General features: G+C 43.8%; 1 protein-coding gene across 4 annotated transcripts in view; it reads right to left on the bottom strand.

The window, feature by feature from the left end:
* The window catches only part of CCDC158 (coiled-coil domain containing 158), a 222,997-nt gene that overhangs the window by 42,170 nt on the left and 154,320 nt on the right, over positions 1-26,507 (bottom strand). For 3 of the 4 annotated variants that reach the window (XM_073541919.1, XM_073541905.1, XM_073541912.1), the window contains one exon: positions 12,820-12,941. The exons of the other annotated variant lie outside the window; for it this stretch is intronic. In XM_073541919.1, the coding sequence (XP_073398020.1) occupies positions 12,820-12,941 (122 nt within the window). The remainder of the gene's footprint in view (positions 1-12,819; positions 12,942-26,507) is intronic. 4 annotated transcript variants of the gene reach the window in all.

Here is a 26,507-nt window from a genome sequence, read left to right on the forward strand (position 1 = left end):
CCTTGTGTATCTCAAAGGCAAACCTACTTTGGCTGTGTACAAAACTAAACAAAGTTGGTCGATTCAAAAAGACAGCTCAAACCAAGCAAAGCACCTTGTAGATGACATAACTTTATTACAAATTGTACCTTTAACCCCAAAGCCTGTTCCTGACCAGACCACATTTTCTAAATTGGACATGTGTCAAATTTTTGTTGCAAGAACTATGTAATGCTTCCACATATTTCGATGATTATGAGACTGTACAGTATATTCGTGACATATTGTGCCTTAAATTACTGGTAAATTAAGGTTAATATGATTCGCGTTTATTTAAAAAAAATATTGAAAACTTGTCAAACTTTTAAAGAATTTGAAATTTTCAAACTATGAATTTGTATGCCCTTAAAATAGATGGTCATATGTTACAAAATATACTGTGTGCACAATTATTAGGCATATATTTGATGATTAATTCTATCAATAAGCTTGAAATGGAAATTCCATCTGAACGTAACTATGATGTGGGGAATCAGGAACTGTTAGCCATAAAATGGGCATTTGAGGAGTGGAGACATTGGTTGGAGGGAGCTAAACATCAAGTCGTGGTCCTCACTGACCACAAGAATTTGATTTACCTGGAGTCGGCCAAACGCTTGAACCCTAGACAGGCTAGGTGGGCCTTGTTTTTTACACGTTTTGATTTTGTGGTCTCTTTTCTTCCTGGCACTAAGAATGTCAAGGCTGATGCTCTCTCTAGGAGCTTCTTTGCTGATTCTCCTGTGGTGACCAAGCCTGCTACCATCTTAGGCAAAGGGGTAGTTCTTTCTGCCATCTTGCCCGATTTGAGACATGCTCTGGAAGAGTTCCAGGAGGACAAACCTGAGCGTTGTCCCAGTGGAAAGTTGTATGTTCCTGACCAGTGGAAGAAGAGAGTGATATCTGAAGTTCATTGCTCTGCATTGGCTGGTCATCCAGGTATTTTTGGTACTAGAGATCTGGTGAGTCGGTCTTTTTGGTGGCCCGCCTTGTCTCATGATGTCAGGAATTTTGTGCAGTCCTGTGGGACTTGCTCCCGGTCTAAACCTTGTTCTCGCTCTAGTGGGTTGTTGATGCCTTTGCCGGTCCTCAGGAGGCCATGGACCCATATTTCAAGGTAGTTCGCTTGCACGGGATTCCTGAGAACATTGTATCTGACAGAGGAGTTCAGTTTGTGTCTATGTTTTGGAGGACTTTCTGTTCCAAGCTGGGAATTCAGTTGTCCTTCTCCTCTGCTTTTCACCCTCAGACCAATGGGCAGACGGAGAGAACAAACCAGACCTTTGAGTCGTATTTGAGATGTTTTATTTCCGCTGATCAGGATGATTGAGTTTCATTTTTGCCCTTGGCCGAATTTGCTTTAAATAATAGAGCTAGTTCTGCCACTTTGATGTCACCTTTTTTTTGTAACTTTGGGTTTCATCCTCGATTTTCTTCAAGGCAGGTGGAGCCTTCTGCCTGCCCAGGTGTTGACATTGTGGTGGAGAGAATGCACCAGATCTGGGACCAAGTGGTGGATAAGTTATCTCTCTCCCAGGAAAAGGTCCAGCGGTTTTCCAACCGACATGGGACCATTGGTCCCCAGTTTAAGGTTGGTGATATGGTTTGGTTATCATCAAAAAATATCGCTATGAAGGTGGCTTCTCCTAAGTTTAAGCCTAGATTTATTGGACCTTACAAGATTTTGGAGATTATTAATCCGGTCTCTTTTCGGTTGGCTCTTCCTGTCACATTTAAAATTCATAATGTGTTCCATAAGTCCTTGTTGAAGAGGTTTGTTGAACCAGTTGTTCCTGGGGTGGCACCTCCGGACCCTGTATTGGTTGAAGGCAACATGGAATATGAGGTAGAGAAGATACTGGATTCCCGTCTGGCTAGATGGAGACTCCAGTATTTGGTTAAGTGGAAGGGTTATGGTCAGGAGGATAATTCCTGGGTCTCTGCCTCTGATATTCATGCCAAAAGATTGGTGCGTGCCTTTCATCGGGCTCACCCTGATCGCCCTGGTGGTGTGGATGAGGGTTCGGTGACCCCTCCTCAAGGGGGAGGTACTGTTGTGAGTTCATTTTCCAATTCACCATTAAGGTCTGATGAACTCCCTCTTCTGGTGAAGGAAGGTAGTGAGGCTGATTACCAAGCACCTGAGCAGGATGATGATGACTGGGTGACTGGAATTGCTGACTGGATATAAGGCAGCCGACGCCCTTCTGCCTGGCTGGTGATTTCTCTGTGGGATTCTAGGAGACCAGTCTGATTCCTGCTCCTCAAAAGCTAAGTTTTCTTCTCTGCTTTTTGCATTTGTGTTTTGGTTTTGTTTTGCCTTGTTTTTCTGGATTTCTGCCAGTCCCGGCTGGGGTGAGCTGAATTCCTTTTTGCTCTGTCTTCAGAAAATACCTGAGTACTGATATAGTCTTTTTGAAGCCTAGCGTCTTCAGGGCTTTTTTCCCTATCAGTCTGTTGGCTCTTGTTTTGATAGGGTTTTGGCGGATTGCAGACAGCAGTTTTCCTATCCTGTCCTATTTAGTTAGCTAGGGCCCCATCATTTGCTCAGCCTATCTTTCTATCTGTGTGAGTGTTTTTTCATCTTGCTTCACCGTCATTATATGTTGGGGGCTGCCTATTGCTTTGGGGTCTGCTCTGGGGCAGTTTAGATTTCCCTTTCTGTCTTTAGGCTATTTAGTTCTCCGGCTGTGATCGAGGGGTCTACGGCACCATAGGAACCCCCCACGGCTACTGCTAGTTGTTGTTGATAGGTTCAGGGGTCTGCAATCCGATAGCTGCCAACTTCTCTGGTTTTCTGGACTTAGCTAGTATTTATGTTTTTGCCTCCTACGGTGACTCTTTCATAACAGGAAATATTTAAGAAAGCAAAAGTGTAGTTATGTCTTTCTTAGGGGAATAGTTATGTGTGCAGAATTACTGAGCAACTATTAGTGCGCAGAATTATTATGCAACTAAATGAAAAACATACATTTTCCCATCTCAATTATTTATTTTCATCTGTTAAAGTGAAAATAATAACCAAACAACTCAAAATGTACAAAAATACATTTCTGACATTTAAAAAATATATATCAATGACCAATATAGCCACTCTTCATTTGAATAACAGTCATAAGCCTTCCATCCATGGAGGCTGTCAGTTTCTTAATTTGCAGGATGATCAACTTTTTGGGCAGCACCAGCTGCAGCCTCCAAGACACTCTTCAGAGAGATGTAGAGATTTTCTGCATTGTAAATCTCTGTTTAAGAATGACCCCCATGTTCTCAATAGGGTTTAGGTCAGGTGAGTAAGGGGGCCATGCCATGATTCTTAGATCATTAAGTCCATAAATTCTTAAAAAATCTGATTTTAGATATTTCCTGGCCTAGTCTTGAGGTTTCAACTTCTGTGTCTTGTTCGGTGGTGGTCAATTCAGATTCAGCCTTCCTTATCCTGGCTCTATCTCTGAACACCTTGTACTTTTGGGCAATCTAGGGAGGTCACAAACCTGGAATATGACAGCACTGAAGGATATTGGGTCACTGGTTGCTTCATGTTGGATTCTTCTCCAGTCCTTGGCAGCTAATGTGCGGTTTATTTACCAACATATTTTTTGTGACTCTTGATTGCTTGCAATAGAACTTGTGATGGTTCTGTGATCATATGCCCCAATATTGTAGCAACTTCAAGAGTACTGAATCACTCTGCACCCTGGATTAGTGCAGATGCATTTGGGCCTGTCTGGTTTGTAACTGGAAATTAAACCCTTCTAGGAATTCATCTACAGCTTTATTGACTGACGATTTTGACTACATGGGTATTTTACAGAAATACGAGCATGCAGTGGATGTTGTGAGTGAAACTTGCAAATATGTCTGTCATGGCTTGGTTTAGGGATTTAATTCAGTGACCCGTTGCTTCATGGATGGTTATTCTGTTTGTCGAGCTATGCTCTTTTCCTTTCCTCTCTAAATACTGATTGTTCCGATTATCTTTATTCTCACGTTTTGGCTTGCTCCTTTCCAGGTGTTTTCCATTTTCCCATTTTGGTTTGCCCTATCACGTTCTGGGTGGGTCTTTTTATATTATCCCTTCATTGCAATTCTTTAATAGCTATACTTCAAGGTGGATTTGTGCTAAGGAGCCCTTTAGCGATAGCATTTACCCTGCTAGACTTACACAGTTTATATTCTTGCTGTGTGTCTGTCTACCTTCCCAGTACCTTTTTCCTGTTGCCAGTTTTAGATTTAAGTAGGGTTATTCTAGTTTCATTTATATTTTGGTTGTCCTTACTATTCTCCCTCTCCCCTTTTACGAATGTGCTTTAAGTGGATCTTCGTGTCCACCTGCACACTTCCCTTTCCTCTTTTTTGGCAGTCTGTTACAGCCTCCTCTCTGGGTTGTCAGGAGGCACAAGAAATCTCTTGACGGCCTTTTAGGAAGTCATGTCTGAGGTGCTGTTTATACTTGTGTGGCTAGGGATTAACTAGTTTGTAAATCGTTAAATGGGCTCTCCTCAATACAATAATGCTGAGAGAGAGGCATTTGGATTTGACAAAGCAGATTTCATTAGATTTCTTTTGCAAGGGAAGCCATGGCACTTTTTTAGAGCTTTTGTTTTAGATTGTCTGTTTGTTAGGGAATCCCCACATGTATTCAGGCTGTCTAGCAGCCACAAATCATGCAACAAAAACTAAATCTCCAAGCACGGCAATATACTCGGTGGACACCCTAGCATGCTTGGGAAAATCCGAGCAATGAGTATACTCGCTCATCACTAATCAAGATGTAATGATAGGTGCATTTGCAAGAAGTCTCTCCAAAATAGGACATACCCAGTGATTCCAATATGGGAAGGCATTAATATCTAAATCCATCTTTGTTTGCCAGAAATAGTTCTTTAACCCCTTCATGACTCTTAATGACCTGGCAATTTTTAGCAATTCTGACCAGTGTCCCTTCGACGGATCCTAGCGATTCTGAATTTGTTTTTTCGTGACATATTGGGCTTCATGTTAATGGCAAATTTAGGTCGATGATTTTTGCGTTTATTTGTGAAAAAAATAAAAAAAATTTGGCAAAAATTTTGAAAATGTCACAATTTTCAAATTTTGAAATTTTATTCTGTTAAACCAGAGAGTTATGTGACACAAAATAGTTAATAAATAACATTTCCCACATGTTTACTTTACATCAGCACAATTTTGGGAAAAAAAAATTTTGTTAGTAAGTTATAAGGGTTAAAAGTGAACCAGCGATTTCTCATTTTTCCAGCAAAATTTACAAAACCATTTTTTTTAGTGACCACCTCACGTTTGAAGTCCCTTTGAGGGGCCTACATATCAGAAAACACCCAAAAGTGACACCATTCCAAAAACTGCACCTCTCAAGCTACTGAAAACTACATTCAAGAAGATTATTAACCCTTCAGGTGCTTCACAGACACTAAAGAAACGTGGAAGGAAAAAATGGACATTTTAATTTTTACAACAAAAATTTTCTTTTAGCATCAATTTTTTCATTTTCACATGGGCAGCAGGATAAAATTGATCCTAAAATTTGTCGGGCAATTTCTTCTGAGTACACTGATACCTTATATGTGGTCATAACCACTGATTGGGTGCACGACAGGGCTCAGAAGGGAAGGAGCGTCATTTGACTTTTTGAATGGAAAATTAGCTCCAATCGTTAGCGGACACCATGTCGCATATGAAGATCCCCTGATGTGCCTAAACATTGGAGCTCCCCCACAAGTGACCCCATTTTGGAAACTAAACCCCCCAAGGAACTTATCTAGATGTGTGATGAGCACTTTGAACCCTAAAGTGCTTCACAGAAGTTTATAACACAGAGCCGTGAAAATAAAAAATAATTTTTTTTCCTCAAAAAATGATTTTTTAGCCTGCAATTTTTTATTTTCACAAGGGTAACAGGAGAAATTGGACCACAAAAGTTGTTGTTCAGTTTGTCCTGAGTATGCTGGTACCCCATATGAGGGGGGGACCATTGTCTGGGCACACGTCTGGACTCAGAAGGGAAGTAGTGTTTTGTAATGCAGACTTTGATGGAATGGTCAGCGGGTTTGCAGAGCCCCTGATGTGTCTAAACAGTAGAAACCCCCCACAAGTGACCCCATTTTGGAAACTAGACCCCCAAGGATCTTATCTAGTTGTGTGATGAGCACTTTGAACCCCGAAGTACTTCACAGAAGATTATAACGCAGAGCCGTGAAAATAAAAAATCATTTTTTCCACAAAAATAATTTTTTAGCCCCCAATTTTTTTTTTCCCCAAAGAGTAACGGGAAAAATTAGACCCCCAATGTTGTTGTGCATTTTTTCCTGAGTACGCTGATACCCCATATGTTGGGGTAAACCACTGTTTGGGCACACGTCGGCGCTTGGAATCAATGGTGGCGCCATGTCGCGTTTGGAGACCCCCTGATGTGCCTAAACAGTGGAAACCCCTCAATTCTAACTCCAACCCTAAGCTCAACACACCCATAACCACATTCCTAACCCCAACACACCCCTAACCCTAATCCCAACCCTAACCATAACCCTAACCCCAACACACCCCTAACCCTAATCTTAACCCTAAACCCAACCCTAACCCTAATTCCAAACCTAACCCTAACTATAACTCCAACCCTAACCCTAATTCTAACACTAACCCTAATTCCAAACCTAACCCTAATTCTAACCTTAACCCTAATTCCAACCCCAACCCTAATTCTAACCCTAACCGTTATGGAAAAATAGAAATATATTTTCTTTATTTTACTATTTCTCCCTACCTATGGGGGTGATAAAGGGGGGTTATTTACTATTTTTTAATTTTGATCACTGTGATAGGGTCTATCACAGTGATCAAAATGTACCTTGAATGAATGAATGAATCTGCCTGCCAGCAGATTCGGCGGACCCATGCACATACGCCCGCCATTTTGGAAGATCAAAGACGGAGGGACACCGGGACTTGAGAGGTACCAGGGGGATTGGAAGGCAGGGGAACGGAGGGCAGAGTTGGGAGAGTAGACATTGACGGTGGCGGCAGATCGCCGTTGTCAGTCGATGGTGGGGCAGACCGCCCCTGTCAGTCGTGGGGGGACAGATTGTGGTCTCCATGGCTGGATTATAATATTTCACCAAGTTTCATTGGTGAAATATTACAATCACTCTGATTAGCTGTTTCACTTTCAACAGCCAATCACAGCGATTGCAGTCACGGGGGCGTGGCGAAGCCACGCCCCCTGGGGTGAAGTAGAAGTCCTCTTTTACCTGCGGGTTGGGTGACCTTTCAGTGACCCTGATCACCCGACCCGCAGGAACATGATTTCATGATGCCTTCGTAGGCGTCATGGGTCGGTGAAGGGGTTAATATAATGTGATTATGAGGTGCTTGGTACACCCTTAACCCCAACCGTTAGTGTGGCGGAGCAGTTACAGTGCACCTTCCCAGCTATTTGATTTCCATCTAACGCTACCCTTCTCTTTCTTTTGTAAAGCAAAAGCAGTCAAGCAAGGAAGAGAGGGTGGAGAGAGATGGAAAACAAGTAGGTGGGAAGGTACACTAAGTTGCATGACCTTGCCATGGATGCATTGAACATCTAATTTGCATATTTAAATAGAAAGTGATTTGTGACAAATTCAGCAATAGATTTGGACGTTAAAGTTATGAATTTTGTTAGGGCTATGTCCCCTGCAAGGTGCTGTGCTTGGTTTGAACAATCATTTTGGGTTGCAAGACTACCTTTAACCCCTTCCTGACATCCGACGTACTATCCCGTCCACGGTACCCGGGCCCGTATGACCGTGGACGGGATAGTACGTCTACCGCGATCAGCGGCGCCCACGTGGTGAGCGCCGCTGATCGCGGGCGGGTGTCAGCTGATTATCACAACTGACACCCGGCACTATGTGTCAGGGGCGGTCACGGACCGCCCCCGACACGTTAACCCCTTGCACACCGCGATCAAACATGATCGCGGTGTACCGGGAGTTAAAAGGAAGCATCGGCAGGGAGGGGGCTCCCTCCGTGCTTCCCTGAGCCCCCCACGGCAGCGCAATGTGCAGCGCTGCTGCGGGGGGCTCCTATCCTCCAGGCCCCCGAATCCAAGATGGCGACGGGGGCCTTCGGGGACCTGAGGAAGCTGGCTTCCTCAGTGCCTGCAAAGCGCAGGCAAGAGGAAGTCTGCTTCAATGCCTGTGACAGATTGCTGATCTGTCACAGTGATCTGTGATGTGACAGATCAGCGATCTGTCACAGGACAGTGATGTCCCACCTGGGACTATGTAATAAAGTAAAAAAAAAAAATTAAAAAAAAAATGTAAAAATAAATTTAAAAAAATCGCCAAATAAATTAGAAAAAAAAAAAAATATTCCCTCAATAAATCCATTTTTTGGAAATAATAATAATAAAAAAAAATAAAAGTACACATATTGGGTATTGCCGCGTCCGTAATGACCCGCCCTATAAAACTGTCCCATTAGTTAACCCTTTTAGCGAACCCCTTAAAAAATAAAAATAAAAAACGAAGCAAAAAATAATGATTTATTATCATACCGCCAAACAAAAAGTGTAATAACGCGCGATCAAAAAGACGCATATAAATATCCATGGTACCGCTGAAAACGTCATCTTGTCCCGCAAAAAACGAGCTGCCACATAGCATCATCAGCAAAAAAATAAAAAAGTTATAGCTCACAGAATAAAGCGATGCAAAAATAATTATTTTTTATATAAAATAGTTTTCATTGCATAAAACCGACAAAAACATAAAAAAACGACCTAAATGAGGTATCGCTGTAACCGTACTGACCCGAAGAATAAAACCACTTTATCAATTTTACCGCACGCGGAACGGTGTAAACGCACCCCCCAAAAGAAATTCATGAAACGCTGGTTTTTGTTCATTCTGCGTCCCAAAAATAGGAATAAAAAGCGATCAAAAAATGTCACGTGCCCGAAAATGGTACCAATAAAAACGTCAACTCGTCCCGCAAAAAATGAGACCTCAAATGACTCAGTGGGTCAAAATACGGAAAAATTATAGCTCTCAAAATGTGGTGATGCAAAAACTATTTTACAATAAAAAGCGTCTTTTAGCGTGTGACAGCCGCCAAACATAAAAACCGCCATAAATAGTAAGTCAAACCCCCCGTTATCACCCCCTTAGTTAGGGAAAAATAATAAAACTAAAAAAAAAGTATTTATCTCCATTTTCCCGTTAGGGTAAGGCTGTTTGCACACGCTGCGGATTAGGTGCGGATTCATCCGCGCGGATTTTGTAAAATCCGCAGGTGAAACCGCAGGTCAAAAGACCTGCGGTTTTACCTGCGGATTGCTCTGCGGTTTTGTCCTGCGGTTTTTCATCTCCTCAATAGAGGAGATGGCAAACCGCAGGAGAATCCGCAGAAAGAATTGACAGATAACCCGCAGATAATCCGCGCAGAAAATTCCGCACCGTCTGCACTGCGGTTTTTGATTCCCATAGGGAATCATGGTACTGGGGTCCGCAGCAGCCAAAACCGCTGCGGAACCGCAGCAAAATCCGCATCGTGTGCACACAGCCTTAGGGTTAGGGCTAGGGTTAGGGCTAGGGTTAGGGCTAGGGTTAGGGCTAGGGCTAGGGCTAGGGCTAGGGCTAGGGTTAGGGTTAGGGCTAGGGTTAGGGCTAGGGTTAGGGCTCAGATTAGGGTTAGGGGTGTGTTGGGGTTAGGGTTGGAGTTATAATTGGGGGTTTCCACTGTTTGGGCACATCAGGGGCTCTCCAAATGCAACATGGCGTCTGATCTCAATTCCAGCCAATTCTGAGTTGAAAAAGTCAAATGGTGCTCCTTCCCTTCCAAGCTCTGCCATGTGCCCAAACAGTGTTTTACCCCCACATGTAGGGTATCAGCCTACTCAGAACAAATTGCAAAACAATTTTTGGGGTCCAATTTCTCCTGTTGGGGGCAAAAATATCATTTTTGTGGAAAAAAATGATTTTTTTTTTTCACGTCCGAGTGTTATAAACTTCTGTGAAGCACTTGGGGGTTCAAAGTGCTCACCACACATCTAGATAAGTTCCTTGGGGGGTCTAGTGTCCAAAATGGGGTCATTTGTGGGGAGTTTCAATAGTTTAGGTACATCAGGGGCTCTCCATACGCACATGACACCCGCAGACCATTCCATCAAAGTCTGCATTCCAAAACATCACTGCTTCCCTTCCGAGCCCCGACGTGTGTCCATACAGTAGTTTTCTCCCACATATGGGGTGTCAGCGTACTCAGGCCAAATTGGACAACAACTTTTGGGGTCCAATTTCTCCTGTTACCCTTGGGAAAATGAAAAAATTGGGGATCATGTTTCTGGAAAAAATACGATTTTTTTATTTTCATGCCCTGGCATTATAAACTTCTGTGAAGCCCTTGGGGGTTCAAAGTGCTCACCTCAAAAAAAAAATAAAAAAATGGTGATTAAAAGATCATGTTTGTGGAAAAAATACAAATTTTTTATTTTCACGCCCGGGCGTTATGCACTGGGGGGTTCAAAGTGCTCACCACACATCTAGATAAGTTCCTTGGGGGGTCTAGTTTACAAAATGATGTCATTTGTGGGGGGTTTCCACTGTTTAGGTACATTAGGGGCTCTCCAAAGGCAACATGACACCCGCAGACCATTCCATCAAAGTCTGCATTCCAAAACGTCACTACTTCCCTTCCGACCCCCGACGTGTGCCCATACAGTAGTTTTCTCCCACATATGGGGTATCAGCATACTCAGGACAAATTGGACAACAACTTTTGGGGTCCAATTTCTCCTGGTACCCTTGGGAAAATAAAAAAATGGTGACTAAAAGATCATGTTTGTGGAAAAAATACGAATTATTTATTTTCACGCCCGGGCATTATAAACTTCTGTGAAGCACTGGGGGGGTCAAAGTGCTCACCACACATCTAGATAAGTTCCTTAGGGGGTCTAGTTTCCAAAATGGTGTCATTTGTGGGGGGTTTCCACTGTTTTGGTACATCAGGAGTTTTCCAAACGCGACATGGTGTCCAATCTCAATTCCAGCCAAAAACGTCAAATGGCGCTGCTTCCCTTCCGAGCTCTGCCATGCGCCCAAATAGTGGTTTACCCCCACATGTGGGGTATCAGCGTACTCAGAACAAATTGCACAATAACTTTTATGGTCCTGTTACCCTTGGAAAAATAAGAATTGAGGGTGAAAAGATCATTTTTGTGGAAAAAATATGATTTTTTAATTGTATGGCTTTATGTTATAAACTTCTGTGAAGCCCATGGGGGTTCAAAGTTCTCACCACACATCTAGATAAGTTCCTTAGGGGGTCTAGTTTCCAAAATGGTGTCACTTGTGGGGGATTTCCACTGTTTTGGTACATCAGGGGTTTTCCAAACGCGACATGGTGTCCGATCTCAATTCCAGCCAAAAACATCAAATGGCGCTGCTTCCCTTCCGAGCTCTGCCATGCGCCCAAATAGTGGTTTATGCCCACATGTGGGGTATCAGCGTACTCAGGACAAATTGCACAATAACTTTTAGGGTCCTGTTACCCTTGGAAAAATAAGAATTGAGGGTGAAAAGATCATTTTTGTGGAAAAAATATGATTTTTTAATTGAATGGCTTTATGTTATAAACTTCTGTGAAGCCCATGGGGGTTCAAAGTTCTCACCACACATCTAGATAAGTTTCTTAGGGGGTCTAGTTTCCAAAATGGGGTCACTTGTAGGGGGTTTCCACTGTTTAGGTACATCAGGGACTCTCCAAACGTGACATGGCGTCCGATCTGAATTCCAGCCAATTTTGCATTGAAAAAGTCAAACGGCGCTCCTTCCATTCTGAGCTCTGCCATGCGCCGAAACAGTCGTTCCCCCCCACAAATAAGGTATCAGCGTACTCAGGACAAATTGCTCAATAACTTTTGCAGTCCAATTTCTCCTGTTACCCTTGGTAAAATAAAAAAATTGAACCTGAAGTATTTTTTTTGTGAAAAAAAGTTAGATGTTCATTTCTTTTTAAATATTCAAAAAAATTCCTGTGACGCACCTAATGGGTTAATAAACTTCTTGAATGTGGTTTTGAGCACCTTAAGGGGTTCAGTTTTTAGAATGGTGTCACTTTTGGGTATTTTCTATCATATAGACCCCTCAAAGTGGCTTCAAATGTGATGTGGTCCTAAAAATAAAATGGTGTTGTAAAAATGAGAAATCGCTGGTCAACTTTTAACCCTTATAACTTCCTAACAAAAAAAAATTTTGGTTCCAAAATTGTGCTGATGTAAAGTAAACATGTGGGAAATGTTACTTATCAAGTTTTTTGTGTGCCGTATCTCTGTGATTTAAGGGCATAAAAATTCAAAGTTGGAAAATTGCGAAATTTTCAAAATTTTTTGCCAAATTTCCATTTTTTTCACAAATAAACGCAAGTTATTTGAATGAAATTTTACCACTAACATGAAGTACAATATGTCACGAGAAAACAATGTCAGAATCACCGGGATCAATGGAAGCGTTCCAGAGTTATGACCTCATAAAGGTACAGTGGTTAGAATTGTAAAAATTGGCCCGGTCATGAACGTGCAAACCACCCTTGGAGGTGAAGGGGTTAAGCCAAATCCATGCTGCTTTTGATACTGTTACTAAAAATCCTTACATGTGGAACTTAAACGACATTTATAATTCATGAATAAAATATTTGGCTGGCCCTCCCCAAAAAGTATAGAGTAGAGGAAAATATATTACAAGCAAACAAGGATTTGCTGTAGGAGCTTCTAGGAAAGTAAAAATGATGCAATATAAGGAAAACTCTTACTTGGAAACTTGGTCTGAGGTACAGTTAGCAATCTTCCTCAGTTTCAAAGCTGCCTCATCTTTAAAGAGTGAATAAGTGTCAGGGAGATTTACGGGATCCTCTGAAGGCTTTACCACCTTATCCTTAACAGATGGCAAAAACATTAAAGCATTAGGTGAGCTCTCAAATCTGATAATCTAGAGTGCGTAAATCAAGAAGATAACTCAAACTACATGCAAAATAATACAGCTAGCCTGGGGAAGCATATTTTACATTTCTGCTCCCAGAAATTAAATGGCAAATTAATTAAACTTACACTCAGAATTCATGTACTAAAGTTGACATACTATACTGCAGATAAGAGTCATATTAAACAGGAAAAAAACGGGGAGTACAAGTCCAATCACATAAAAATAATGAGCAAAGATTATTAAACATATAATACTGACAATTACATAAATGACAGAAAATATATAAAGGATCAGATAAGTATCTGCTGCTTGTTAGTCCTAAGAAATTAACAAAATAAAGTGCTTAGTGCCTGTAACAAATATGGGCCATATTTGAGGGATATAAAGGTAAAAGAGATCCTAACAGGTGCGCATCCTGAAAAAATCACTATCCCAAGCCATAGTGTAAGCACTATGGCTTGGGATAGTGATTTTTTCAGGATGCGCACCTGTTAGGATCTCTTTTAACTTTATATCCCTCAAATATGGCCCATATTTGTTACAGGCACTAAGCACTTTATTTTGTTAATTTCTTAGGACTAACAAGCAGCAGATACTTATCTGATCCTTTATATATTTTCTGTCATTTATGTAATTATCAGTATTATATGTTTAATAAACTTTGCTCATTATTTTTATGTGATTGGACTTGTACTCCCCGTTTTTTTCCTGTTTAATATGTTATGCGGGAGTGTCCATTTCCCATTGAGACGGCAATACATAGTGGGCGACTCTACTGGGATTTACATTTGGTTCCGTATGGTTTTGTTTTATATGCAGATAAGAGTCAGTAGATCCTGGGCCGGGGCCAGGTTTTCGTAGGCCCTGGGCGAAAGAGTCTCAGTGGGCCCCTTTAACACATTCCACTATTCATGATGCAGATACGGCAGAGAAATATACAAGTGCTACTCACAAAATTAGAATATCATCAAAAAGTTAATTTATTTCAGTTCTTCAATACAAAAAGTGAAACTCATATTATATAGAGTCATTACTAGCAGAATGATCTATTTCAAGTGTTTATTTCTGTTAATGTTGATGATTATGGCTTACAGCCAATGAGAAACCAAAAGTCATTATCTCAGTAAATTAGAATACTTTATAATACCAGCTTGAAAAATGATTTCAAAATCCAAAATTTTGGCCTACTGAAATGTATTTTCTGTAAATACACTCAATACTTAATCGGGGCTCCTTTTGCATCAATTACTGCATCAATCCGGCGTGGCATGGAGGCAATCAGCCTGTAGCACTGCTGAGGTGTTATGGAAGCCCAGGTTGCTTTGATAGCAGCCTTCAGCTCATCTGCATTGTTGGGTCTGGTGTCTCTCATCTTCCTCTTAACAACACCCCATAGATTCTCTATGGGGATTAAGGTCAGGCAAGTTTGCTGGCCAATCAAGCACAGTGATACTGTAGTTTTTATAACCCTGCAGTTCTGTTCCCATGTACTATACACTTGTATTGTTCCCGGGTCACTATGACCCGGTTTATTAAATCTTGATTTTAGATACTCTAACTCAATTATTTTTATACCTTTTGCTTACTAGACTGTATGGGAACATGTTTGGAAATAAAAAAAAAAAGAAAAATGAAATATTTTATTTTTTTATTCAGAAAAAACTTAGTAATAAGCAAAACGAAAAATAGCAAACTACACATACGTGGTAAAAAAAACAAACCAAAACAAGCAAATCAAACATTTTGTGAAAAAAAATTAAAGATAATAAACACTTCAATTTGAACATATTTACATGGTAATATTACTTTATGTATTCTTGCATGAAGAACAATAAGCATGGGCTTTGCATAAGAATTTTTTGCATCCAGAACATGTAATACTTGTTTTATTATCACAAGAATAAGGGCAATAGCTGCACCTTTTTCTTTTTATTCTTGAAGCACCGCAGGTAGAGGCCATGGGGGTAGAAGTGCTTGTGGAGGGCATTGTTTCACTTTCCTGAGCATGTTGCTGGATGCTCTTTACAAGGCCTGCTGCTCCTTCCATTCTGGGTGTGACCTTTCTTTCCTCAATATACGGCCTAACCAGTGATTTTCCAATAATAAAAACTGAGAAAAAAACAACCAGCTTCAAAAACTTACCTTTCAGACGCGGCGATCCTGACGTCCTCCCGCCCGCGTCCACGCGTCGCTCGTCGGCGCCACAGGAAGCCCAGCAGGAAGCGTCCGACAAGAAATGGACCCGGCCGATCTCGCGCGATCAGCGACAGACAGCGGGGGAGCCGGTCGGAGTTAAGTATCACACATAGCGATATCGCTAGCAATATCGCTAAACGTAACAAAATCGGTGGTGCTTTAGCGATATTGCTAGCGATATCGCTATGTGTAAAACCCCCTTTAGTGTGCTAGCATATGTGTACTGATAAGATCAGAGAAGATAAGAACCCTTCTGAAAACAAGGAGCTAAGCCAGGCAGACTTACTTAGCAATAAAAAATCATTTGGAGGCCTTTAGAGCTCAGCTTTACAAAATAAGGCCCTCTTAGGCTAGTTTCACACTTGCTTTTTTTTGCAGCGCGTTTTTCCCGCAAAAAAACGCATTGAAAAAACGCATACAAAAGCATACAACTGCTGCGTTTTTTTCAAGCATTTTTATGAGCATGCATGAAAAAAACGCAGCGTTTTTATGCGTTTGTATGCGTTTTTACCGCGTTTGCGTTTTTTTCCAACATTAGGTGGCCCCTCACACTAACCCAAACCATGACTTTACTAACCCTAACCCTGACCCTAACCCTAACCCTAACCCTGACCCTAACCCTTAACCAAACCATACTTAACCCTAACCCTGACCCAAACCCCAACCCTAACCCTGACCCTGACCCTAACCCTAACCCTAAACCCCCTTAACTAACCCTAACTCTAACCCAAACCCCTAAATTCCATGGTTAACAAAAAAAAATGCATTTGCAAAAAAACGCATACATGAGCATGCCAGTGCGCACATATGCGCATCCATAGGCTATAATGGCCATTTTTAGCGCAAAACGTGCGCATATGTGCGCATGCGCTTTTTTGCAGGGCCAAAAAATGCAACATGCTGCGTCTGGAAAATACAAACGCACACCCCAAAAAAACGCAGCGCATGAAAATCGCATACATGCGCTTACCAGCGCGCAGGTATGCGCACCCATGTTAAATATAGGGGAAAAAACGCATGCGCACGTATGCGTTTTTTTCCAGCGCAAAAAAACGCAAATGTGAAACCAGCCTTACACAGCGTGTTCTGCGCAGTCCGTTCTGCGTAGAATATACATGTGTAGTGCACACCTAGTGATCTCTCTGGATGTGCTCTACATTTTAGTATAGACTGCGCACCAAAAATAATCAATATAAAGCCATTTTTATGGTGCGCAGATCTCAATGCATACACCTGGCAGAGAGCGTGTACAACCCCATTGAAATAATTTAGGAAATAAATACATTGATATACAATAGTAGATGCAATAAATAGACCCAACTGAGGTTATAACTCTTTTATTTCACTAAAAATATGGCCTCACAGCTGTAAAAAATGATTGCGGGTCACTATGACCCAAACTCGACAAGTGTACAAATCGGTGTGTAGCAAAAAGTAAACAAAAAAAAAAAAAAAAAATCCTCATAGATAGGTTCCCCCAAATGAGGAAAAGTCAAGTAACCTCAAGTTTTAGAAACTTATAGAAAAATATCTACAGGCCACACAAATTCTCTTACGGGTCACTATGACCCGAACAGAACAGCAGGGTTAAACCAGGTACTGGTATTTTTGGAAGTGTGGACAGGTGCCAAGTTCTGCTGGAGAATGAAATTTCCATCTCCAAAAAGCTTGTCAGCAGAGGGAAGCATGAAGTGCTCTAAAATTTCCCAGTAGATGGTTGCGCTGACTTTAGTCTTTATAAAACACAGCTCCATATAATGCTCCAGACAGTATGAGCCACATATGTTCCATACAGAATAATGGACCCCATATAATGCTCCATATAGAATGGGCCCCATATAATGCTCCATACAGTATGAGCCCCAAATAATGTTCCATACAAAATAATAGACCCCATATACTACTGAACACAGAATACACTCCATATAAGTTTCCATACAGAGTAATATGCTCCATATACTGCTCCATATAGAATGGGCTCCATACATAAAAATAAATAATCAAATATTTACCTCTCCTCATTCCCTGCTGGCCGCAGCTTCGGTCTCCTCAGCTCTGGTGTCTTCAACCTATTCTGTCTTTCTGCACTGCTCAGCACAGAGGGCTCTGCCCTGAGACGTCACAGAAGTTGCGGAAGAGACGGGACCTGTGGCCAGCTGGGAATGAGGAGAGGTGAGTATTTCAAACAGTTTAAAGCACAGGGGAGGCCCGCGCTGGCACCAAGCCGATTTTTTGTGCCATATTGTACTTCATGAAAGTGGTAAAATTTGTTCTATATACAGTAACTTGCGTTTAAGAAAATATTGGAAATTTGGTGAAAATGTTGAAAATTTAGCAATTTCAAATTTTCTATTTTTTTATCCTTAACCCCTTAATGACCCCAGCTTTTTTAGGTTTTGCGTTTTTGTTTTTCGCTCCTCTTCTTCCCAGAGCCATACCTTTTCTATTTTTCCGTCAATATGGCCATGTGAGGGCTTATTTTTTGTGGGATGAGTTGTACGTTTGAAATACATCATTGGTTTTAGGCTGGTTTCACATTTGCGTTTTTTTTCGCGGTAATTTAGCGCTAAATAGCGCATGCGGTTTTTTTTCCTATACTTTGCATGGGATGCGCTTATGTGCGCATACACATGCGTTTGTACGCGTTTTACCGCGCATGCGTTTTTTTGCGGTATGCGCTCGGGCGCACAAAATGCAACCTGTTGCATTTTTTGTGCGTCCGACTTGCCTCAAAAAAACGCATGCGCGCGCAATGCGTTTTTTTTACAGCAAGACACCCAATATAAGTCTATGGGTGCGCATATGTGCGCATTGGCATGCTTATGTATGCGTTTTTTTCCACATGCGTTTTTTTTTTTTAACCATGGAATTTAGGGGTTTGGGTTAGAGTTAGGGTTAGTTAAGGGGGGTTAGGGTCAGGGTTAGGGTTGGGGTTAGGGTCAGGGTTAGTTAGGGTTTAGGGTTTGGGTTAGGGTTAAGTATGGTTTGGTTAAGGGTTAGGGTCAGGGTTAGGGTCAGGGTTAGGGTTAGGGTCAGGGTTAGGGTCAGGGTTAGGGTCAGGGTTAGGGTCAGGGTTAGGGTTAGGGTCAGGGTTAGGGTTAGGGTTAGGGTTAAGTATGGTTTGGTTAAGGGTTAGGGTCAGGGTTAGGGTTAGGGTCAGGGTTAGGGTTAGTAAAGTCATGGTTTGGGTTAGTGTGAGGGGCCACCTAATGTTGGAAAAAAACGCAAACGCGGTAAAAACGCACTAAAAACGCATACAAACGCATAAAAACGCTGCGTTTTTTTCATGCATGCTCATAAAATGCTTGAAAAAAACGCAGCAGTTGTATGCTTTTGTATGCGTTTTTTCAATGCGTTTTTTTGCGGGAAAAACGCGCTGCAAAAAAAAGCAAGTGTGAAACTAGCCTTAGCATGTTGTGTACTCGAAAACAGGACAAGAATTCCAAGTGCGGTGAAATTCCAAACAAAAGTGCAATCTCACACGTTAAAACCGTAATTCTGGCATTTTAACTTTTTTTCTCGCTACACCGTTTATTGATCGGGTTAATCCTTTCTTTTATTGATAGATCGGGCGATTCTTAACCCGGCGATACCTAATATGCGTATGTGTGTTTTTTTATTGTTTTATTTTGAGTGGGGCGAAAAGGGGGTGATTTAAACTTTTACATTTTTAAAAAAAAAATTCATATTTTTTAAAACTTTTTTTTTTATTTTTGCATGCTTCAATAGCTTCCATGGGAGGCTAGAAGCTGCTATAGCCTGATCGTCTCTGCTACATATAGGCGATGAGCAGATCGCCTATACAGTATGTAGCTGACTTACTGCTTTGCTATGAGTGCCGATCACCGGGTGGCACTCATAGCAATCCGGCATCAACAACCATAGAGGTCTCTAGGAGACCTCTGGTTGTTATGCCAACGTATCACTGACCCATGATCAAGTGGCGAAAGTGCTTGTTAAATGCCGCTGTCAGCATTTGACAGCGGCATTTAACTAGTTAATAGGCGCGGGTGGATCGCGATTCCACCTGCGTCTATTGTGGGCACATATCAGCTGTTCAAATCAGCTGACATGGCCCAGCTTTGATGCGGGCTCACCGCCAGAGCCCTCATCAAAGTGGGGATCTGACCTCGGACATACTATACCATACGAGGTGAGAAAGGGGTTAAACTAGTTAGCCATGCTGTACAAAATAATTTATAAATAACATTTCCCATATGCCTATTTTACATCTTCAAACTGAACAGATTCGTGCTGAAAAACCCACGCAGCTGTACAAATCACGATACAACAGTAAAGATGAAAGTGATGGTTTATTTTCTTTCTCTAGGCATTTCAAAGTCTCAAGGACTTCTTATTCAGGAGAATTAATCACTTAAAACAGAGAATCACAGATGTTATTCACTCTGTTACACCAGATGTCCTTATTCGTGTGTGGCAAGAACTTCACTATCGATTGGACAACAAATGGAGCCCACATAAAACTACACTGAACAGTAGAGTTGAGCGACTTTTGGTTTTTTAGGGTCGCGTTTCGTTTCGTGAAACCCGACTTTTCCAAAAGTCGGGTCGAGCAAGATCGTCCGATTATAGGGAAAAGTCGGGGTCGTCCCGAAACACGAAACCCAATGTAAGTCAATGGGGAATAAAAGTCGGCAGTGAGAGGAGGACAGGAAACACACCTACAGTGCCCATTTGAATGCCAAAAGCATCAATTCTTCTTACTTAAGCTTGTCAACCTTAATTAACTTCATAATACAAGTTATGCACTGAAAAATGGGGGTTATTTGGCTAAAGTTGTGGGGGGGGAGGGCTGGCTGCAGGTTTTCATGTGCCCTGGGCGAAAGAGCGCCCCTTTAACACATACCACAACTCATCATGCTCCGATACGGCAGATAAATAGCGGTATAGTACAATGAAAAATACCTCACTTTTTACATCTCATGACGAGGCCCATCTATTTCTCCATACAGAATCATTGGTCCCATATAATGTTTGAAACAGTATATGATGAGCTCCACATAATGCTACAGTATATGTTGGTCCCCATGGATGAAGCTCCACTGTCTTATGGGCCCAAATAATGCTCCAAACATAATGGGCCCCATTTCTAATGCTCTAGTGTATAATGGGCCCTGTAAATGCTGCTCCAGTGTCTGATGTCCACCTTTGGAATGTTCCAGTGTATGGTGGGCCCCATCTATTATTCTCCAGAGTATAGTGCTCCCCAAAAATTGCTGTCCCAACATTGAAAACAATCAAATAAGTCTCCTCGCTAGGGAATCCCTGTACTTGTCTGGACAGGTGCTGTAGCTTGCTTAACAGCTCGCCAGCCGTTCTCACGCCCAGTATGGATTGCATGTGATTGCACAAAGGTTAGAAAGGGTACCGTATCCCTGGATAACATGTATGGATAGCGTACACATTCAAAATATATGTCTCAGGAGGCAGGCTCAGACGGTGTCAGGCCCAGTATGGATTGCACGTGATTGCACAAAGGTTAGAAAGGGTACCGTATCCCTGGATAACATGTATGGATAGCGTACACATTCAAAATATATGTCTCAGGAGGCAGGCTCAGACGGTGTCAGGCACAGTATGGATTGCACGTGATTGCACAAAGGTTAGAAAGGGTACCGTATCCCCGGATAACATGTATGGATAGCGTACACATTCAAAATATATGTCTCAGGAGGCAGGCTCAGACGGTGTTAGGCCCAGTATGGATTGCACGTGATTGCACAAAGGTTAGAAAGGGTACCGTATCCCCGGATAACATGTATGGATAGCGTACACATTCAAAATATATGTCTCAGGAGGCAGGCTCAGACGGTGTTAGGCCCAGTATGGATTGCACGTGATTGCACAAAGGTTAGAAAGGGTATCGTATCCCCGGATAACATGTATGGATAGCGTACACATTCAAAATATATGTCTCAGGAGGCAGGCTCAGACGGTGTCAGGCACAGTATGGATTTGACGGCCCAGATTACACAGCGGAGGAGCAGGGAGAGGTAAAGATTGCAAATGCTGGGGCCCTGCCCAAGCAAGGGGGGCCCACTCGTGGGCGTCGGTACTGGCACTGGGCCCCTCATAGTACAGCGGTTTGTCTGACGGCGGGTGTGCACCACCGCCGTCAGAGACACTTGATTGCACTATGAAGGACCCTGTGCCAGTGCCCGCGCCCAAGAGTCGACCTACCCACCTGTCCAGGGCAACGGCACTCGCACGGTGTCGTGCGGTAGGTGGTGACCCCGGCCATGGGGGGGGAGGCAGCACAGTTAGGGAGTTTTAGAAAGTGGCATATGTTGATGTTGGACATTCAGCTGATGCAAAAGGCGAAATAGGTGAAGTACCAGGAAGAGGTGGACCAAAGCAAGCCATTTTTCTGTCACCCTATGTGTCATCAGGGGAAGGTGGGACAAAATCCTTGGAAACCCATGCGTGGTTCATTTTAATGAAGGTTAGATCATCCACATTTTGGGTTGACAGACGGGTCCTTTTTTCTGTCAGGATTGATCCAGCTGCACTGAAGACTCTTTCCGATAGCACACTTGTAGCTGGGCAAGCGAGCTCCTGTAAGGCATATTGGGCCAATTCAGGCCAGGTGTCCAGTTTAGCGGCCCAATAGTCAAAGTGGAATGACCTGTGTGGGAGAACATTGATATGGGAGGAAAAGTAGTTTGCAACCATAGTTGACAACTGCTGTCTCCTGTCACTTTCCATCGATGCAGTATTACCAGTTGTGTGAGCGGTACTTGAAAAATCAGTCCACAACATTGTCATGAAACCCCTGTCTCCAACGCCACTTCTGCTGTGTGCACCACGAACACCTCTGCCAAGCTGCCCCCGGCCTGTACGGCTCGTGTGAGAACCATCACTGCTGCTGTGTGCTGGGAATGCCTCAAGCAACCGATTTACCAGAGTTGCTTGTTTATTAGCCAATATTAGGTCAAGGTTCTCCTGTGGCATGATGTTTTGTAATTTGCCTTTATAGCGTGGATCCAGGATGCTGGCCAACCAGTAGTCGTCATCGTTCATCATTTTGGCAATGCGGGGGTCCCTTTTTAGGATCCGCAAGGCATAATCTGACATGTGGGCCAATGTTCCCGGTGTCAATGATGCACTGCGAGTGCTGGGTGGAGGAGCACTTTCTGGCAAATCCACATCCCTCCAGTCACGCACAAACCCTGTACCAGACCTTGCCACGCCAACATTTTCACTTGCCCCACGAGATGCATCCTCCTCCCCTAAGTAATCATCCCCATCATCCTCCTCCTCTTCTTCCTCCACCTCGTCCAGGAGAGGTCCCTGAGCAGACAATGGCTGAATGTCATCAAGGATTCCCTCCTCCTCTTCCTCCTCATCAACATTGGCTGCAGACGCCTGCTCCTTAAGGTGCGTCAAAGTTTGCATGAGCAGACGCATAAGTGGGATGCTCATGCTTAGGATGGCGTCGTCTGCGCTTACCAGCCGTGTGCATTCCTCAAAACACTGAAGGACTTTACAAAGGTCTTTCAGCTTCGACCACTGCACGCCTGTCAACTCCATGTCTGCTCTCAAAGTGCCTGGCCGTGTATCCTCCCACAAATGCATTATGGCCTGCCTCTGCTCGCACAGCCGCTCCACCATGTGCAGGGTGGAGTTCCACCTTGTTGCAATGTCAATAATGAGGCGGTGGTTGGGAAGGTGGAGCAATCGCTGCAGCTTCTGCATACGAACGGAGTGTACAGGCGACCGGCGGATGTGCGCGCACAGTCTTCGCACCTTCTGGAGCAGGGCTGTTAACTCCGGATAATTTTTGAGGAAGCACTGCACCACCAGGTTCAAGGTGTGAGCCAAGCAAGGTATGTGGCTGAGTTTTGAAAGGGCTATGGCTGCCACAAAATTACGGCCGTTATCACTAACTACCTTGCCTGCCTCAAGATGTACACTGCCCAGCCATGACTCAGTTTGTCGCTGAAAGTACTCGGCCAGCACCTCGGCGGTGTGTCTGTCGCCCAAACACATCATCTGCAACACAGCCTGCTGACGCTTTCCACTAGCTGCTCGATAGGGGGACACATCGTGTGCAACAGTGGCAGCTGCAGATGGAGTGCTCGTACGACTGCGCTCTGTGGATGAGCTTTCGCTTCTGGAGGAGGAGGAGGAGGAGGAGGGTCGAACGCCTACAGCCAACTGTTTCCTATACCGTGGGCTAGGCAGCACTGTCCCACCACCGCTGTCCCCTGTGGACCCTGCATCCACCACATTAACCCAGTGCGCAGTGATGGACACGTAACGGCCCTGGCCATGCCGACTGGACCATGCATCAGTTGTGAGGTGCACCTTTCCGCTCACTGACTGCTTGAGTGCATGGACAATGCGGTCTTTCACATTATGGTGGAGGGCTGGGATGGCTTTGCGAGAGAAGAAGTGGCGACTGGGTAGGTCATAGCGTGGTACTGCATAGGCCATGAGTTCGCGGAAAGCTGTGCTTTCCACCAACCGAAAGGGCATCATCTCAAACGAGATTAGTTTGGCAATGTGGGCGTTCAAACCCAGTGTATGCGGATGAGAGACTGAGTACTTTCTTGACCTACTCATAGTGTCTGGGAGGGTGAGCTGGACTTGAGAGCTGCATATGGTGGAAGTAGCGGTGGACAGGGCGGACTGAGAGAGGGTTGATGATGGTGATGGAGTTGGTGTTCTTTCTGATGGCCTAGAATCAGTCTTTCGTTGATATAACAGTGGGATTCCCTGACTGCTGTGGTCTTGCAACGACACCTCAACATTTGCTGCTGTGCTAACCGGTGGGCTTACAGTGGGGGAAACAATGTAGCGTTGCTGACTACCTTCGTTGTGATCAGTTGCACATGTGGCACTTGAGGTTTGGTGTTGTGTCCACGCTTGCAAGTGCATGCTGGTTAAATGTCTAAGCATGCAACTGGTATTCAAATTTTTCAGATTTTTCCCTCGGCTAAAGGTCTTTGCGCACTTCTTACAGATAACCTTGGCCTGATCATGAGGATTTTGTTCAAAAAAGTGCCACACTGCACTCTTCCTACTTTGGCAGACATTTTGCGGCCTAGCACGCTGTGATCTTTTGACCCTCTGGACAAGCTGTCCAGCAACTCTTTTGATGTTTGGAACCTGTCTTTGGAGTGCTCCGGGCCTGCCAGATAACAGCTGTTGCGATGTCGATGTCTGCTGTGGATGCTCCTCATCTGAGCTATTGGAAGCAGCACCCTCTTCCCCCAATGGATGCCAATCTGGGTCAACAACTGGGTCATCCATCACCTCCTCTTCTATGTCATGTGCACCTTTCTCTGTGTCACCGTGTATGGTGGTATAGTGTGCGGGAAGGGGCACCTGAGTCTCATCAGGGTCAAAATCTGGCTCTGTACACTGCGAGGACAATGTAGTGCTCTGAGTGAATGTACCAGCAGAATCATCCATCAGCGGCTGTGCATCAGTGCACTCCATGTCAGATTCATCTTGGCCTGGGTAATTCACCATTTCACTTGATAATCCAGGCATGGTATGTGAAAACAGCTCCATGGAGTAATCAGTAGTATGGCCTGCATCATCCTTCAATCTTGGTTGGGGTGAAGGACACAAGGAAAGGTGTGGTTCATGAACATGAGCCTCCAATGACGACTCAGTGCTTTTACTTTTTACAACTGAAGAAGAGGAGGCGATAGAGCTGGAGGCTGTCAGCAATGTAAGACAAAACTTTTTCCTGATGCTCTGCCTTTAAAAGCGGTTTGCCAACTCCTAGAAAACTAAGCGTTCGAGGCCTTATGTAGCCAGACGATGACACAGGGTCAGCACCTCCTGCATTCGGTCCTATTTTGCTCTTGCCACAACCATCAGATCCACCACCAACACCATCATTACCAGCTGCCAACCCCCGCCCAATTCCACGGCCTCTTCCACCAGCCTTCCTCATTTTTGGTAGAAATGTAGACAAAATCCAACAAACTATATAGTAATGTAAAACAAGGTACAAGGTGTCTATAGGACAGGGGAGATTTAGAATTTCTGCACACACTTGTGGACAGTGGACACTTTTGGATTGTGTGAGGCCCACTGATATCTGAGCGCTATGTGACAGGCTCGATGGCACAGCTGCCTGTGACCAAAGTGACGAGAGGATAATGGAGATTTTGAATCTCTGCGCACACTTTTGGACACTGGACACTTGTGGATTGTGTGAGGCCCACTGATATCTGAGCGCTATGTGACAGGCTCGATGGCACAGCTGTGACCAAAGTGACGAGAGGATAATGGAGATTTTGAATCTCTGCGCACACTTTTGGACACTGGACACTTGTGGATTGTGTGAGGCCCACTGATATCTGAGCGCTATGTGACACGCTCGATGGCACAGCTGCCTGTGACCAAAGTGACGAGAGGATAATGGAGATTTTGAATCTCTGCGCACACTTTTGGACACTGGACACTTGTGGATTGTGTGAGGCCCACTGATATCTGAGCGCTATGTGACACGCTCGATGGCACAGCTGCCTGTGACCAAAGTGACGAGAGGATAATGGAGATTTTGAATCTCTGCGCACACTTTTGGACACTGGACACTTGTGGATTGTGTGAGGCCCACTGATATCTGAGCGCTATGTGACACGCTCGATGGCACAGCTCCCTGTGACCAAAGTGACGAGAGGATAATGGAGATTTTGAATCTCTGCGCACACTTTTGGACACTGGACACTTGTGGATTGTGTGAGGCCCACTGATATCTGAGCGCTATGTGACAGGCTCGATGGCACAGCTGTGACCAAAGTGACGAGAGGATAATGGAGATTTTGAATCTCCGCACACTTTTGGACACTGGACACTTGTGGATTGTGTGAGGCCCACTGATATCTGAGCGCTATGTGACAGGCTCGATGGCACAGCTGCCTGTGACCAAAGTGACGAGAGGATAATGGAGATTTTGAATCTCTGCGCACACTTTTGGACACTGGACACTTGTGGATTGTGTGAGGCCCACTGATATCTGAGTGCTATGTGACAGGCTCGATGGCACAGCTGCCTGTGACCAAAGTGACGAGAGGATAATGGAGATTTTGAATCTCTGCGCACACTTTTGGACACTGGACACTTGTGGATTGTGTGAGGCCCACTGATATCTGAGCGCTATATGACACGCTCGATGGCACAGCTGCCTGTGACCAAAGTGACGAGAGGATAATGGAGATTTTGAATCTCTGCGCACACTTTTGGACACTGGACACTTGTGGATTGTGTGAGGCCCACTGATATCTGAGCGCTATGTGACACAATCGATGGCACAGCTGCCTGTGACCAAAGTGACGAGAG

This window comes from Dendrobates tinctorius, unplaced genomic scaffold (genome assembly GCF_039654945.1).
Source record: "Dendrobates tinctorius isolate UK_male_01 unplaced genomic scaffold, ASM3965494v1 ptg000011l, whole genome shotgun sequence".
NCBI lineage: Eukaryota > Metazoa > Chordata > Amphibia > Anura > Dendrobatidae > Dendrobates > Dendrobates tinctorius.